At 38.4% G+C, this 13,785-nt stretch overlaps 1 protein-coding gene across 2 annotated transcripts in view; it reads right to left on the reverse strand.

The window, feature by feature from the left end:
• Positions 1-13,785, reverse strand: part of npas1 (neuronal PAS domain protein 1) — a 51,595-nt gene that overhangs the window by 28,107 nt on the left and 9,703 nt on the right. For both annotated transcript variants that reach the window (XM_051863831.1, XM_051863832.1), the window contains exons 2-3: positions 11,025-11,200; positions 7,866-8,104 (exon numbers count right to left, since the gene is read on the reverse strand). In XM_051863831.1, coding sequence (XP_051719791.1) covers positions 7,866-8,104; positions 11,025-11,119 — 334 coding nt within the window. In that variant the 5' untranslated portion in view covers positions 11,120-11,200. The remainder of the gene's footprint in view (positions 1-7,865; positions 8,105-11,024; positions 11,201-13,785) is intronic.

A 13,785-nucleotide genomic window follows, 5' to 3' on the forward strand; every position in this document is an offset into this window, starting at 1 on the left:
ATATCAAAAATAAAATATCAAAATATTTTTTCTTCTTTTAAAAATAAATCTCCCTAAATGTATTTAAAATATATTACAATTTAAAATAAAACGTAATTATTTATTTATTTTAAAATAAGAACATTTTAAGTAAATAAGTAAAGAATCTCATGTTGATGATGTTTAGATATTTTTACTGTAAAGCAAGACCACAATCCTATCTTGCTGGTGTGACTGAATTGAAAAACAAAATCGTGTAATATAATAAGACTTGTTTTCAAAGAAGATATTTATATTAAGTTTATTTTACTGATCTTGGTTTAAAGGAACACTCCACTTTTTTTGAAAAAAGGCTCATTTTCCAGCTCCCCTAGAGTTAAACAGTTGAGTTTTACCGTTTTCGAATCCATTCAGCCGATCTCTGGGTCTGGCGGTACCACTTTTAGCATAGCTTAGCATAGTTCATTGAATCTGATTAGACCGTTAGCATCTCGCTCAAAAATGACCAAAGAGTTTCGATATTTTTCCAATTTAAAACTTGACTCTTCTGTAGTTACATCGTGTACTAAGACTGACGGAAAATTAAAAGTTGCGATTTTCTAGGCCGATATGGCTAGGAACTATACTCTCATTCCGGCGTAATGATCAAGGAACTTTGCTGCCGTACCATGGGTGCAGCAGGCGCAATGATATAGAGGGTATGCATAGACGTCACTTTCCCGCCAGAACGCGCTCCCTCAGCTGGACTGAGTGGCAAAAGAACCTGCTGCATGACTGGATTTAATAGGGGAAACTGCGAAAACGTGAGTAAAACAAACGATTACACTAAAGGTTGGGCTCGAAAGAGTTCCTTATGACATGTCAAAGAAACCTAATCCATGGATATTGACATGCAGCCAGGAATCGTGTTTCCTGACATTTATATGTGCCTGATTTCGATGCCAGGGAAATACATAAAGCAAATCTGCCTGTGAACACTTTATATAAATACAATATAGGTAGGTCTAAATCCGAGTGATTACTTATATCAATGTTATATATTTCGTCATATCGTCCAGCCCTCAAACTTGTATAGTTTTTGTCAGTGTTTATTTAAAAACACCCAATTATGCAGAATATAAGATGGTAAATATCTAATTAATGAGTTGTCAACACAGTATATAACAATACAATATATAGGGTATATTACCCCCAAATCCAACATTTTGACACAAAATGATAACTGCAAAACATGTTTCTTTGCCTGGAGTCCAGCTGTTTCTGTGAATTGCAGCGACCTATATGCTTCTTTTTTCTGTAGCTTTCAGCAGTCTGTAAAAATATACCTCAGATTTTGTGTCAAAGCTATTTGTACAGTCAGTTGCAAAGCTCTTTCTCGTTTTGGATGTGTTTTGTGTGTTTTCCGCGGCATTCACGCTGAAAACCAATGCTGCCACTCATGCCTGTCCCAAATGGCACATTTCATGTGCACTTTCGGTCTTGTGGACTTACAATGGCCACTGCGTGCGCGTGTCCGTTAAGCCCACGAGACCGTAGGGTGTCCCATTCGTCATTTAAGCTTAAAGAAGGGTGCTCGCAAGCGCCCCCTTTGCGGCTGCTATGCGCCCTCGATGCACACTTCTGCTGAGCCCGCAAGACTGTGAGCTATGCAGAGGACTTCTACCCGGCAGTCAAAGCAGCATTATGTCGTGAAAGTGAAGACTCAGAGGAAGACCATGAGGGTTTAGGGTGCCATTTGGGACAGGGCCTCAGTCTTTTGCCACTCAGTGGGCGTAACCGCAGTCATAACGGTCGACAGTGACGTCACGTGCATACCCTCTATTACGCAGCGCCTGTGACCCCGTTTGCACAGGGAACGTGCCCTGCAACCATGGAGACATTTGCGAGAGACACTGCATAATATCATTGCGCCTGCTGCATCCATGGTTTATCAATGTTATCAGTTTTGGTCTTCTTCATGTTTAGTTCTAGTCCCATCCTTCAACATTCATCTTTGACTTTCCTCAGCTGAAGGTCCATATCTTCCTTTGTTTCAGTCAGCAGTGTTGTGTCGTCAGCATACCTCAGATTGTTTATCAGTCTTCCACCTACATGTATCCCAAAGATATCCTCCTCTAGAGTAGCTTTTTGGAATATGGCTTCAGTGTACAGAATGAACAGGTATGGTGACAAGTTAAAGCCCTATCGTACATCTTTTTGAACTGAAAACCAGCTTGTGTTTCCGTATTCCATTTGAACCGTAGCTTCTTGGCCGTCATAAAGATTTTTTATTAGCTGAACGACGTGTTTAGGAATTGAGTGGTGCAGGGATGATGTCAAAACCCAGAAGAATAATTCGTCTCTGGTTCCCTTGGGATTTTCCTACGGGGTTTATAATAGGGTTTTTAATTTATGAGTAAAATAAGGTCTGTGGTAAACATAACTTGATGATAACTTAAAGGTTTAGTTCTACAACGTAAATTGCACACGCTCACAACCCAAACGTTCTTTATCTAGTTACTTAATAGAAACATACGTTTTAAAAAATAAAATAAAAATAACAGCTTCAAAATTCGCATTTTCGATATGGGTGTGTGTAATTCACTTTGTAGAACAAAACGTCAAGTATCATCAAGTTATGTTTACCACAGGCTTTATTTTACTCATAAATTGAAAAACCCTATTATAAAAACTCTTAAGAAAATATCGAGGGAACCAGTGGCAAATTAGTCTTCCGGGTTTTGATGCCACACAGTTAACCAGGAAGTTTGTTTTGAAATGCTTTTATCTTGTACAAAATTGGACAAAGTCATTTTGTACAAGATAACACTTCTGGTGTTCCCGGTCAAAAATGACCAAAACATTTTTTTTGCCAACTTGTTTTCTTTCAATTAAGACAGATTTTGTATTTATTTTTGAAACTGATTGATTGTAGATGACATATATGTACATCTACGGGATTTTTCTGCCCAATTTATTGTCTAGTCGCTTATAAATATAACAGTACGCCTGTCTTCAACAAGCTGCATGATGCGAGTTATCACTCAGGTCTGCAGAACAAATGGTTATGGATGAGTTATGCACCAGAGTTCAATACTTAAGGTTGACCCTAAATACGAGCAACAGTAATAGTGATGCTTGACTTAGCAAATGCCACTAACTAATAACAAACTGCACAAAAATAGTTTGGAACTGGAGCCGCTTGTTTTGTACTTGATCTGCTGATCCGCATGCACTGCGGGATAATATATGTGCATGTATCCTTTTAAGGGCCATAGGTCTGACGGTCGGACATAAAAGGTTTAATCACCCCATTATCCATAAAGACTGTCATTCCCCGGCAGAGCCTGCACAACTACACACTCACATGCACATACACACACACAACACATCCATACGCACCTCTCATAAAGAGAGATAAAATATCACTTTTTTTGTGTCACAGCCATTTTACTTTTCCTCTTGTCCCTCATCGTCCCTCCATTACTCCTCGGCTCACCCTCCCCGTCTCTTTCCCTCTCTTCCTCCCTCTTTCACTCTCGCCCTGTGTGAAGGTCATGCAATTGATTTTCCTCTGTCTATTCATTTTTCAGTCCTGGTTTTGAAACGTGGGAAGCAGACAAAAGCCATACCACCCCCCTACCAGCGCACACAGCCTCCCCTCCCCCTGATTCACACCGCTCGCACCCGCCGTCAGCATCCGCCCTGAGAGGAGCCGGACCCGGACTCACATTCCTGCACTGCAGTTTGAGAGATATGCATCATGACCGTCCCGGCCCAGCTCATTCCAGCAAACGCCATCACCTGGACACATACACTGAACATCTGCGTGTTTTGCTATTCCAGTGTGAAAACCTGCGTCGAATCCACTAATCACTTGCAATTCATTTTAATCTGGCGCTGAATGTGCTAAAATAGCATTTTCCCATTTTTCAATTACGATATTGTTTTTCTTTTTAGTGTTGAATGTCTATATAAATTAAGTTTATTATTGAGGTTTATTTAAAAAACTCCAAAGTCATAAGCATGTCTAAAAGAAATTAAATAATTAAAGGGTTAGTTCACCCAAAAATGAAATTTCTTTCATTAATTACTCACCCTCATGTCGTTCCACACCCGTAAGACCTTCGTTCATCTTCAGAACACAAATTAAGATATTTTTGATGAAATCCGAGAGGTATATGACTTATCCATAAACAGCAATATAATCAACACTTTCCAGGTCCAGAAAGGTAGACATCGTTAAAGCAGTCACCGTGACTACAGTTGTTCAACCTTAATTTTATGAAGCAACGAAAATACTTTTTGTGCGCAAAAACAAAACAAAAATACCGACTTTATTTAACAATCTCTTCCATTTCATTATCCTTACGCAAATGACGCAGTAAGCACAGTGAAGGCTTCCGTGTTTACGTCCGAATACTGACTCAGTATAGGCCAAAGCTGATCACATGACCAGCACAACGCATGCTTGTGATGCTGACGCAGGAGCCGGCCTTCTGACAAAGAAGCGCTGGACGTAAACAATGTATGAGAATGACACAGAAAAGATATTGTTGAATAAAGTCGTCATTTTTGTTTTGTTTTTGCGCACAAAAAGTATTCTTGTCGCTTCATAACATTAAGGTTGAACCACTGTAGTCACGTCAACGATTTAATGATGTCTTTAGTACTTTTCTGGACCTTGAAAGTGTTGATTATATTGCTGTCTATGGACGAGTCATAAACCTCTCGGATTTTAGCAAAAATATCCTAATTTGTGTTTCTAAAGATGAATGAAGGTATTAAGGGTGTGGAACAACATGAGGGTGAGTAATTAATGACAGAATCTTCATTATTCATAAATAACTATTATTATTCATAATTAACCTTTATACTATAGCTGAATGTACAGCATGTGATTTCTAATGACATTAATTTCTTTTAAAACAGAACTTTAGTTCCTGATTGTGGGTTAATGTATGATAAAAGGAAAGTTTGCCTTACTTCAGCAATCTGTTGTAGATATTCTGAAGTGAGATGATCAGGAAGTGAGACTCGTCTGTATCATATCCTCTGGTTTCTCAGAGCTGTCTACATTCATCAACTCTCAGGTGGCATTTGTGTTTACACACTACCACACACACCTATATCATAGTTTGGCCCTGTTCACTTCCTCACAAGCATGTTTATCTACTACACAAATACACACAACATCCACACACGTAATTGTAGCTGAGATGTTTCCCTTTGGTAATAATAGCAATTAGAGCACCCTTGTAATTACTCTCTCCTCATTATATAGTTAATTTCTATAATTACAAATCATACAGATAATTTCTTCTACCCTTTGTGTGGTATCCTGTTATACTTTACATTTGGTTGAGTGGGTGTTTGAGAGACATTAGCTCTGTTTCAAAATCTACTAAGCTGCCTATCTAGACAGCACTTTAAGGCATCACATGAACCTCTTGTGAACTTACTATGTGCTTCTCGTGAAGATCGAGCTCTATTTGTGTGTCACATGAGTTGCTGTCTGTAGAGAAACACAGCATTAGGGTGAAACGATGCTATATTTTTAGCATAACAGCCCTGGTGAAAAATCCAGCATTGCTGGTCACCAGCATGGGAAGTGGGAGTGCTGGTGTACCAGCTGACTAATCTGACTAGTTTAGCTGGTCCACTAGCTAAACCAGCACTATACCAGCTCTAACAAGCATAAACCAGTCTGGACCAACATGGAATTGACACTGAATTGGTTGATTCAGCGTCGTGAATTGGTTCATTTGGCCGATTCATTAAAATGAACACAATTAAATGAACAAGTCCTTTCGGCATCTATTTTTGTGTAGCAAAATACTTAAATAAATTCTGCTGTTCATTACTATATTCATACAAGTTTGGGGTCGGTAAAATTTCTGCTCACCAAGGATGCATTTATTTGACCAAAAATACAGTAAAAACGGTAATATTGAGAAATATTATTACCATTTAAAATACACTTAATTAAATATAGAACAGAATAAAAAATAATTTTCTATTTGAATATTTTTGAAGATTTATTCCTATGATGGCAAAGCTGATTTATATATATATATATATATATATATATATATATATTAACATTTAATTTATTCCTGTGATCCTTTAGAAATCATTCTAATATGCTTATTTGTTGCTCAGAAATATTTCTGATTATCATGTATTATGTTGAAAACGGTTGTACTGCTTCATATTTTTCAAGATTCACTGATGAAGAACAGCATTTATTTGAAATGTAAATATTTTGTAACAAAAAAAATGTATTTTCTGTCACTTTTGATCAATTTAATGCATCCATGTGGAATAAAAGTATTAATTTCTTCTTACACGGCAGTGTACTCATTTATATTAATTAGCCCATTTGCTTGTTTTGATATTTTAAGTATAAATGAATAACCCTGCTATATATTATCAGATTATATATTTTATATCAGTTATTGCTTGTATACATTTAAAAATCGAAATCTCCCTTTAAAAGTGAAATTTACCTTGTTTTGATGGTAGTTTACTACATTTTTAAAGGGTATTTTGACTGTTGAACGCTCCTAGTAAGTCACAGTAGAAAGCAGACAGCAAGGCTGCTCAGTAGGCTTTGAAACAGAATATAGAGACCGACAGACAAAAACAGCAAGCAGAAAGAGAGATATTCACCCAGGTATTTTAACAGGACCGAATCGCTTTGATGCGGCAGGTATAATGAGGCTCGCAGGCGGGCTACAAAAGGACCATCTCTCAGAAACAGACTTCCTTGGTCTGACCACTTGTTAACAAGCTTCAGCGAGGGCTTTGGCTCTTTTGTTCGTCCCCGTCGGCTTCAACACAGCCCTACACACAGGCAGCGGCTAATTGGCTGTTAGATCTATTGTTCACTTCACAATTGAGATGAACCTATCAGAGGATGTAATGAATGACGGAGCGTATTTGAGAAGCCAAATGACCCTGCTCTCAAATTAAACTCAAATGACAGAGCCTCCCTCAGAAAAGAGACATAAGAAAGGAATATGTATCCTGATGATGCCTTTGACAGTGGATTTTGCTCCTACAATCTGTATACTGTCTGTATGCTGCATAAGTTGGCAGTGAACTAGCACATGCATTATTTCAGATGAGCCGTGTTTAACTCCGCATGACTGCGAGCGATTACTCTTGTGGCGCAATCTCAATTACTTTTCTGTGTGTGTGTGTGTCGTTTGTGTGTGCATCTGTAAGCGCTCTCTCTGCTTCTCCGGCAATTTTCGATGTGAGAGTATCCCGAGCGACGTACACGAGCGACCTATAAGACAATAATAGCCTATTCCATTTAAATTCATAATTTAAATTAATAACGCATTTGTATTCATCGACAGGCCGCCACTGTCATGTTCGAATTGAGTTTTGTCGTGGTTCACTCGAAGTCATCTCCTCTGTTAATGGCTCCTCAAATACAAATCGACGCCAGGATTGATGCTGTCGATGAAAGCCTTATATAAATCTGCCTCAAAATATGTGAGATGTAGTGAAGAATCTCACAATCTCACACCTGTTTACGCAGCAATACTGAAAAAAAAGTATTTTTTTATGTTAAATGTATTTATAAAATGTATATAAAATTTATGATAAAAATTATAAATTGATGCTATTACATTTAACATAAATTAAAGAAAAATAGTTTTGGTAATTTTTCAATATCGCTTCATTAACGTGTGTTTTATAATTTCATAATTAATTAGAAAATAACACCTGTTTATGAAGCAATATTGAAAAATCGTTTAAAAAATTATCTTTAATGTATGTAAAATATAAGTTAACTTTATTAACTTTAACCCACTCGTCCATACTAATTTCTCTGGCATATTAAGTAGCCAGTCTAAACATTCAAATTCTCTAGGTGAAATGGTCACGCTCACCCTTGTTGCAGTTGTTCTCTCCCTCCAGTAGAGGGCTCCAGGGTGGGTCTCCCTGGCTGGCAAAGTGTCTCATATGCAGGTAACTGATGGTGAGGCGGATGATGGAGGCCTTGTCCAGCTGGCTGGTAATTGCCCCGGGGAGGGGAAGCATCTTCGCCAGCTCGAAGAACTCAAAGTTCTCTTTACCCCGCCGAGAACGAGCTGCATTGCGCGACTTCTCCTTCCTCAAGTTCTGCAAGCTGGAGAAAAATAAGACAGGACAGAAAGGAAGAGAAGAGGAGGAGAAAGAATGACAGTGACTATACAATGATAATGTACAGGGTGGTGAAGGCAAGTTAGTGTGCCAAGCACAACAGAAGCAAACAAGGAAGCTAGCAGCAGACTAATGTCATATGACAGCAACTGAGACAAAGACAATTTTAAAGTCAATCAGACCAACAGTACTGTAGTTAGAGCCAATTTCATATTTTGTTCAATTATAGTGCCACCAAGTGGCAAAGTCCCACCGCTTTTCTTGTGTGTCCTCAGAGTACCCCCATACATAAGCGTGTCAAATTTGGTGAAAATATCTAATTTCGTTTAGGAGTATGAACACATAAAAATTACCCACACCTGACTTTGATTGCATTTTTTTTTGCCAAATACTATCAAAATTTTGACATTTTGCCATTAGAATGTAGTCAACGACCTATGTTACCGATTTTCCTACAGTGGTTTTGTCTCGATCGGACTAACGTTTTGAAGATATTCTCAAATGTTGTTTTAACGCTAAATCACAACTTTGCACTAACCATAAGGCGAAACCTAGCATGTTTGGTATCGTTGGAAAATAAGTCAACGACAACCAAAGTTATAAGCATGTAAATAATTTTTTCACCACTAGGTGGCACTGGCTCGAATCTAATCATACGTAATGATACGTTCATCTGTTCGGAAAATACAGTATTTTGCGACAAAATTCAAAATGGCTGATATGGGAAAACTGGATAGCATCCGAATCTACCGACAAACCTTTCGGAAGTTATAAGCAAAAATAGCCATTTTTCATATCTCCGGACCAGTAGGTGGCACTGCGCCAAAACTCAGCATGTAACCTCAGATCATGCTTGTGATGACATGGACCAAGTTTGGTCTGAATACGATAAAGTGTTGAGGAGATAGAGCCTTACTTAAAATTCACTACTTTTTTTTAAAAAATGGTTCAACAAATCGACTTGAATTTCATAACTTTTTGTCGGCATGGTCTGAAGATGATCTGGTTCAATTTTCGTGAGCCAAGGAATCAGAAGAAAAAAATAATTTTGTTTCTGACCCTTATGGTTCAAAAGTTATTAGCGTAAAGATGAGTGAAAATTTGGACAGGTGGTGGCGGTAGAGGCATTGATTTAGAGACTCCAAAATCATTGTGGTTAATGTTGGGACTGACCTCTATCAATGTGCCAAATTTCATAACTGTCCCGCAAGCACTTCTATGGGCTGCCATAGACTTCCAGAGCGGAAGAAGAAGAAGAAGAACATCAACGGATACAATAGGTGCCTACGCTTGCACTCGATTGTAATAAACGGGTGGAGTTTAAGTAGACTAAATGAGGTCCAGCATATGTTACCTTAGAGAAGTCTGTGAGGTAACAACATTTTGATTACTAACATGCATTTAGAAAACAGATAGGGCAAATTTTTTCATTTCATGTTGACTTTATTAAGGTTTTGTGATCGACTGTCAGTCTGGATCTTTCCTGATTCCATCAGCTGTACTCCACACTTTCTCCAGACGTCTCAGAGTGTGATGGCTGACCTATGATCAGGTTCACTGTAGCCGGTGGGATGCCTGATCTTACATCAGAAGCGTCTAGCCCAAATCCAATCGCTGCGTCTCTTTCCCAGGCTCCCTCCTGGGTGGTGAGCCCCAGTCTTGATTGAGGGATCAATGGAGGGAGGGGCAGTTGCGGAGGCAGGCCCAGGTAGCTGTCGCTCTGATTGGATATCGACTTGCTCTCAATGGGGCCTGAGTGGAGGAATTATGTTGTCACGGCGACTCTACAATTTGTGACTGCACTGAAAGACTGAGCCGAACGCGCCTCGCTCGCTCTCTTTCTCTGTCTGTGACATTGATTCTCATTCATCCTGCAGATGCAGGGCAGTATCAGCACGGGAGGGAGGGACGGCGCGGAAAAATGTGTGTGTGTGTGTGTGAAGAGGGGAACCCACAGAATGAAAGGGAACTGCCAAAAAGCACACACAAAAGAGTCAGTTCCTTAAATTGAAAAGGGACTAATTTATTTGTTTAGACAGGACTGTGTTGTGTTTTAAGGGACGGAGTGTGTAAATCAGCAAACTTCTTTGATTCAGCTTTTTAACAATAGTTTATGACCTTTACGTGTGTGCGAGGGAATGGCAGAGGGTTTGAGAGTTGATGAAAACTAATAAAAGTTATATCCAATGTAAAATTAAAATAATGGGGCTGCACGATAATCTCAACAGAGATTATCAATCAAAGGCTGCAATTTAATTAAATAACTGTTTAGTCTGTTTCGTTGCGTGTTTCAAAGCGAAGCGCGGCATGTAAATAAACGTGATCTGGTTTATTTATCATCTGAGAGCCTTCCGGCACAGTAAATGCAGCGAAGTCCATCTCTGCATGTGCTCCGAGTTTACTTTATTTACATATTTTCCACCATTTTTGTGGGCAGAAGTTTACAGCATTTCAGCAGTATTCTGTCAAAAATGAAAGCTCAAGAATTGGAAAAGTTTAAAGCTTGAGTTTGAACTCCTGGTCTACAGAGTATCACTATACTGTATGTGTCATGTTAAGTCAGTCGATCAGTGTTTTGGCCCTGTGAGATTTCTCAGTGTGTAAACAGCATTGTTCCAAGTAAAAAAAGTCTCCTAGCAAGAACATCTCATCGTTGCAGTAAGACGACCCTGGAGGGTTCAATCAATACAGAGCCATTGATTCTGTTTAGTTTTATATCCTCCACAGCTGAGCAGACATTAATAATTCTACTAAAACTTAGTTAATCTCCTGCTAATGGATCCAAACCAAGGGCTTACATTGAGCCGTGACAAAAGCAAAAGCTTGAAAGAGAAATTGAATTGTTAGCTGTGTGTTCAGGAAGATTTTTTATCAAGGTATGTGTGTGTGTGTGTGTTTGTCCTCACCAAGGTAAGGTGGGTGGTTTGGCAAGGAGCCCCTGTAAGAAGTCCCACTCCACACTCACACACTTCCCCTCGCTGACGAACGGCATGGCCGCCATCACGCCCCCTAGGGGCCGCCACCTCTAACTCAGGCTGTGATTGGCCGAGGCTATGTCAGTCCGAGACCACCAACAGAAGAGCTGAAAGATAAAAGAATAGTCAAATGAGTATTGAAATAAACTACATATCGAATATGCTTCAGACGATTTTAATAACTGATTAACTTACAGTTTGGTTACACTTTATTTTAAGGTGACGTAGTTACATTGTACTTACTCAAATAAGTACAGAATAATATTAATTAACTACATGTACTTACTTATAGTTACTCATAATTATGCATAATTTACTGTTATTACTACAGTAAGTACATGTAGAAACTTGTAACTACATCACCTTAAAATAAAGTGTTACCTACATTTTAAACACAATATTGTCAGTTACTGTCTATTTTTGCTCTGTCAACAAAAGTAGTTCCAAATGAAGCCTAAACACTATTACTGGTTAACCATTGCAAATCAGTTGATGATTCATTGACTCACTTATTAAAGCAATCAATTTTTCTTTATTGAATACATCTGTTTTTCAACAAATCAGTTGAATGAATGATTCAATGATTCACTCATAAAGACAGTCAACTTGTATAATTTCAGAATGAATCAGTGTTCTTGAACAAATTGATTGAATGTATGATTCAATGATTCATTTTTTTCTGAATGATTCAGTGTTTTGAATAAATCTGATGAATGATTCAAAGACAAAACTTATAAAAACAGCCAACCTGTTCATTCTTTAATGAATCAGTGTTTTTGAACAAATTGATTGAATGAATAATTCAATGATTCACTCAAAAAAAAAAAAAAAAACAGGCTGCGGTTGAAATAGCATACTCTCACAAAGTAAGTACTTATTCAAAACAAGTACCTACTCAAGAGAGCTAAAAAGGTATGTTCTATATAGTATGAATGTGTGTAGTATGAATGTAATCCGGACGTACTATATTCGTCATGTTGTCTTTATCATGTGCCATTCACAAATCCTCTGCCGTGGCCTCAAGGGAAAGTAAAGTGTCCATCGTATGCGCATTTCAGAATCTCGCCGGAAGTAGTAGGTCATCCAGGTACATACTTCATTCTACTATATAGTCGGGAAGTAGGCGATTTTGTATGCAGCCTCCATCAACTGTTTCTGAATTAATCAATGTTTTGAATGAATCTGTAGAATGACTCACTGACTCACTCATTAAGATGGTTAACTTGTTAGTTTTTGAATGATTCAGTGTTTTTGAACGCATCGGTTGAATGAATGATTCAATGACTCACTCATAATGACAGTCAACTTGTTGCTGAATGAATCTCTTAAATGATTCAATGAAACACTCACAAAGATGGTCAACTTGTTTGTTCCTCAATGAATCAGTGTTTTTAAAAGAAATGGTTGATGACTCATTCATAAAGATAAAGTCACTTGTTGCCTGCATAAAGTGTTATTGAAATTATTGCACAGACTGAATGCCTGTTCACACCAACATGAATGATCTGAATGAAAATTTGGTCTGATTTTTGCATGTGATTTGTCTGTTCAGACCAATGAGTAAAAAAAAAGGCAGACGAATGAATGAATAAAAATGCAAATTCACTCCCTGGCAGTAGGTGGTGCTTAATGAAAATCCTATCGATATTCCCCGGTTACTCCTGTAAACAAAGCTCTTCGGAACTTTCTGTTTCTGACCCCCCTTTATCATGGAGAATTAAGGAAGTGTTTTCAAACAGCCACTGAGATTTGTGTATTTGTGATGGTTTATCAAATAACACCAAATATATGAGTACAGACAAAAGAGAGCCAGTTCTGTTATACATGCCTTAATTTAGCAGATTAGAGCTGTGAGATAATATAATTTACATTTTACAACAATACAAGCAATCAGGCAGTTGAGATATGCTATATAGTATATATTGCCCTACGCTAGTTTACTGTATGTATGTAGATAAAGTTATACTACATATTTAACTTTTAATATAATCGCTGGGCGATAATATAGGTCACATTTTTATAACAATCAAGCGGTTGAGATTTGCTATATAGTACCACTTAACGTCAGTGTTCTGTACTGTATATATCAGGTAATGTTGGATATACAATGCTTCTCTCTTTAAATCCAACTGGGCTTATGGCTGTACAGCAAAACCCAAATAACACACACACATACTGACTCCAATTCCATGAGTTTCCAGGGCTGTTTGGCCGCAGTGCTCATCCTGGCCCCATCTCTATGACATTTAAAGGGCCAGCTTGCCCTCCAGCAGCATAATGCCATACCCACAGGCGTGAGATGCCCGCTGGCCAGCTCTGAGTAAATCACAACACAGTCATACTGGCTACATGCCACAGCCCTACACTACCCCTCTGACCTGACCTGGCACGGTACACACACTCACAAAACTAGCACAACATCAGCGGATTCATCATATGGGTCGATGCCACCTCTGACATGACATGAACTTGTATAAAGCCCATTAATTTCAGGTGATCCCATGACAGGCATTAGCAACATCATCATGGCTCACAACAGCTTAGTCATGAGCTGGCAAGACTGTATGAGATGTGCTTTAATGTGCTTGTTATTAGCCGCAATGCATCACTTTGACTATGTTCTGTTGCCCATAGGAAATGAAGATCTCTTCAATGTATCAATTGTTTCTCAGCAATGAGATATAATGGAGAG

The sequence above is a fragment of the Ctenopharyngodon idella genome, chromosome 15 (assembly GCF_019924925.1).
Source record: "Ctenopharyngodon idella isolate HZGC_01 chromosome 15, HZGC01, whole genome shotgun sequence".
Taxonomy (NCBI): domain Eukaryota; kingdom Metazoa; phylum Chordata; class Actinopteri; order Cypriniformes; family Xenocyprididae; genus Ctenopharyngodon; species Ctenopharyngodon idella.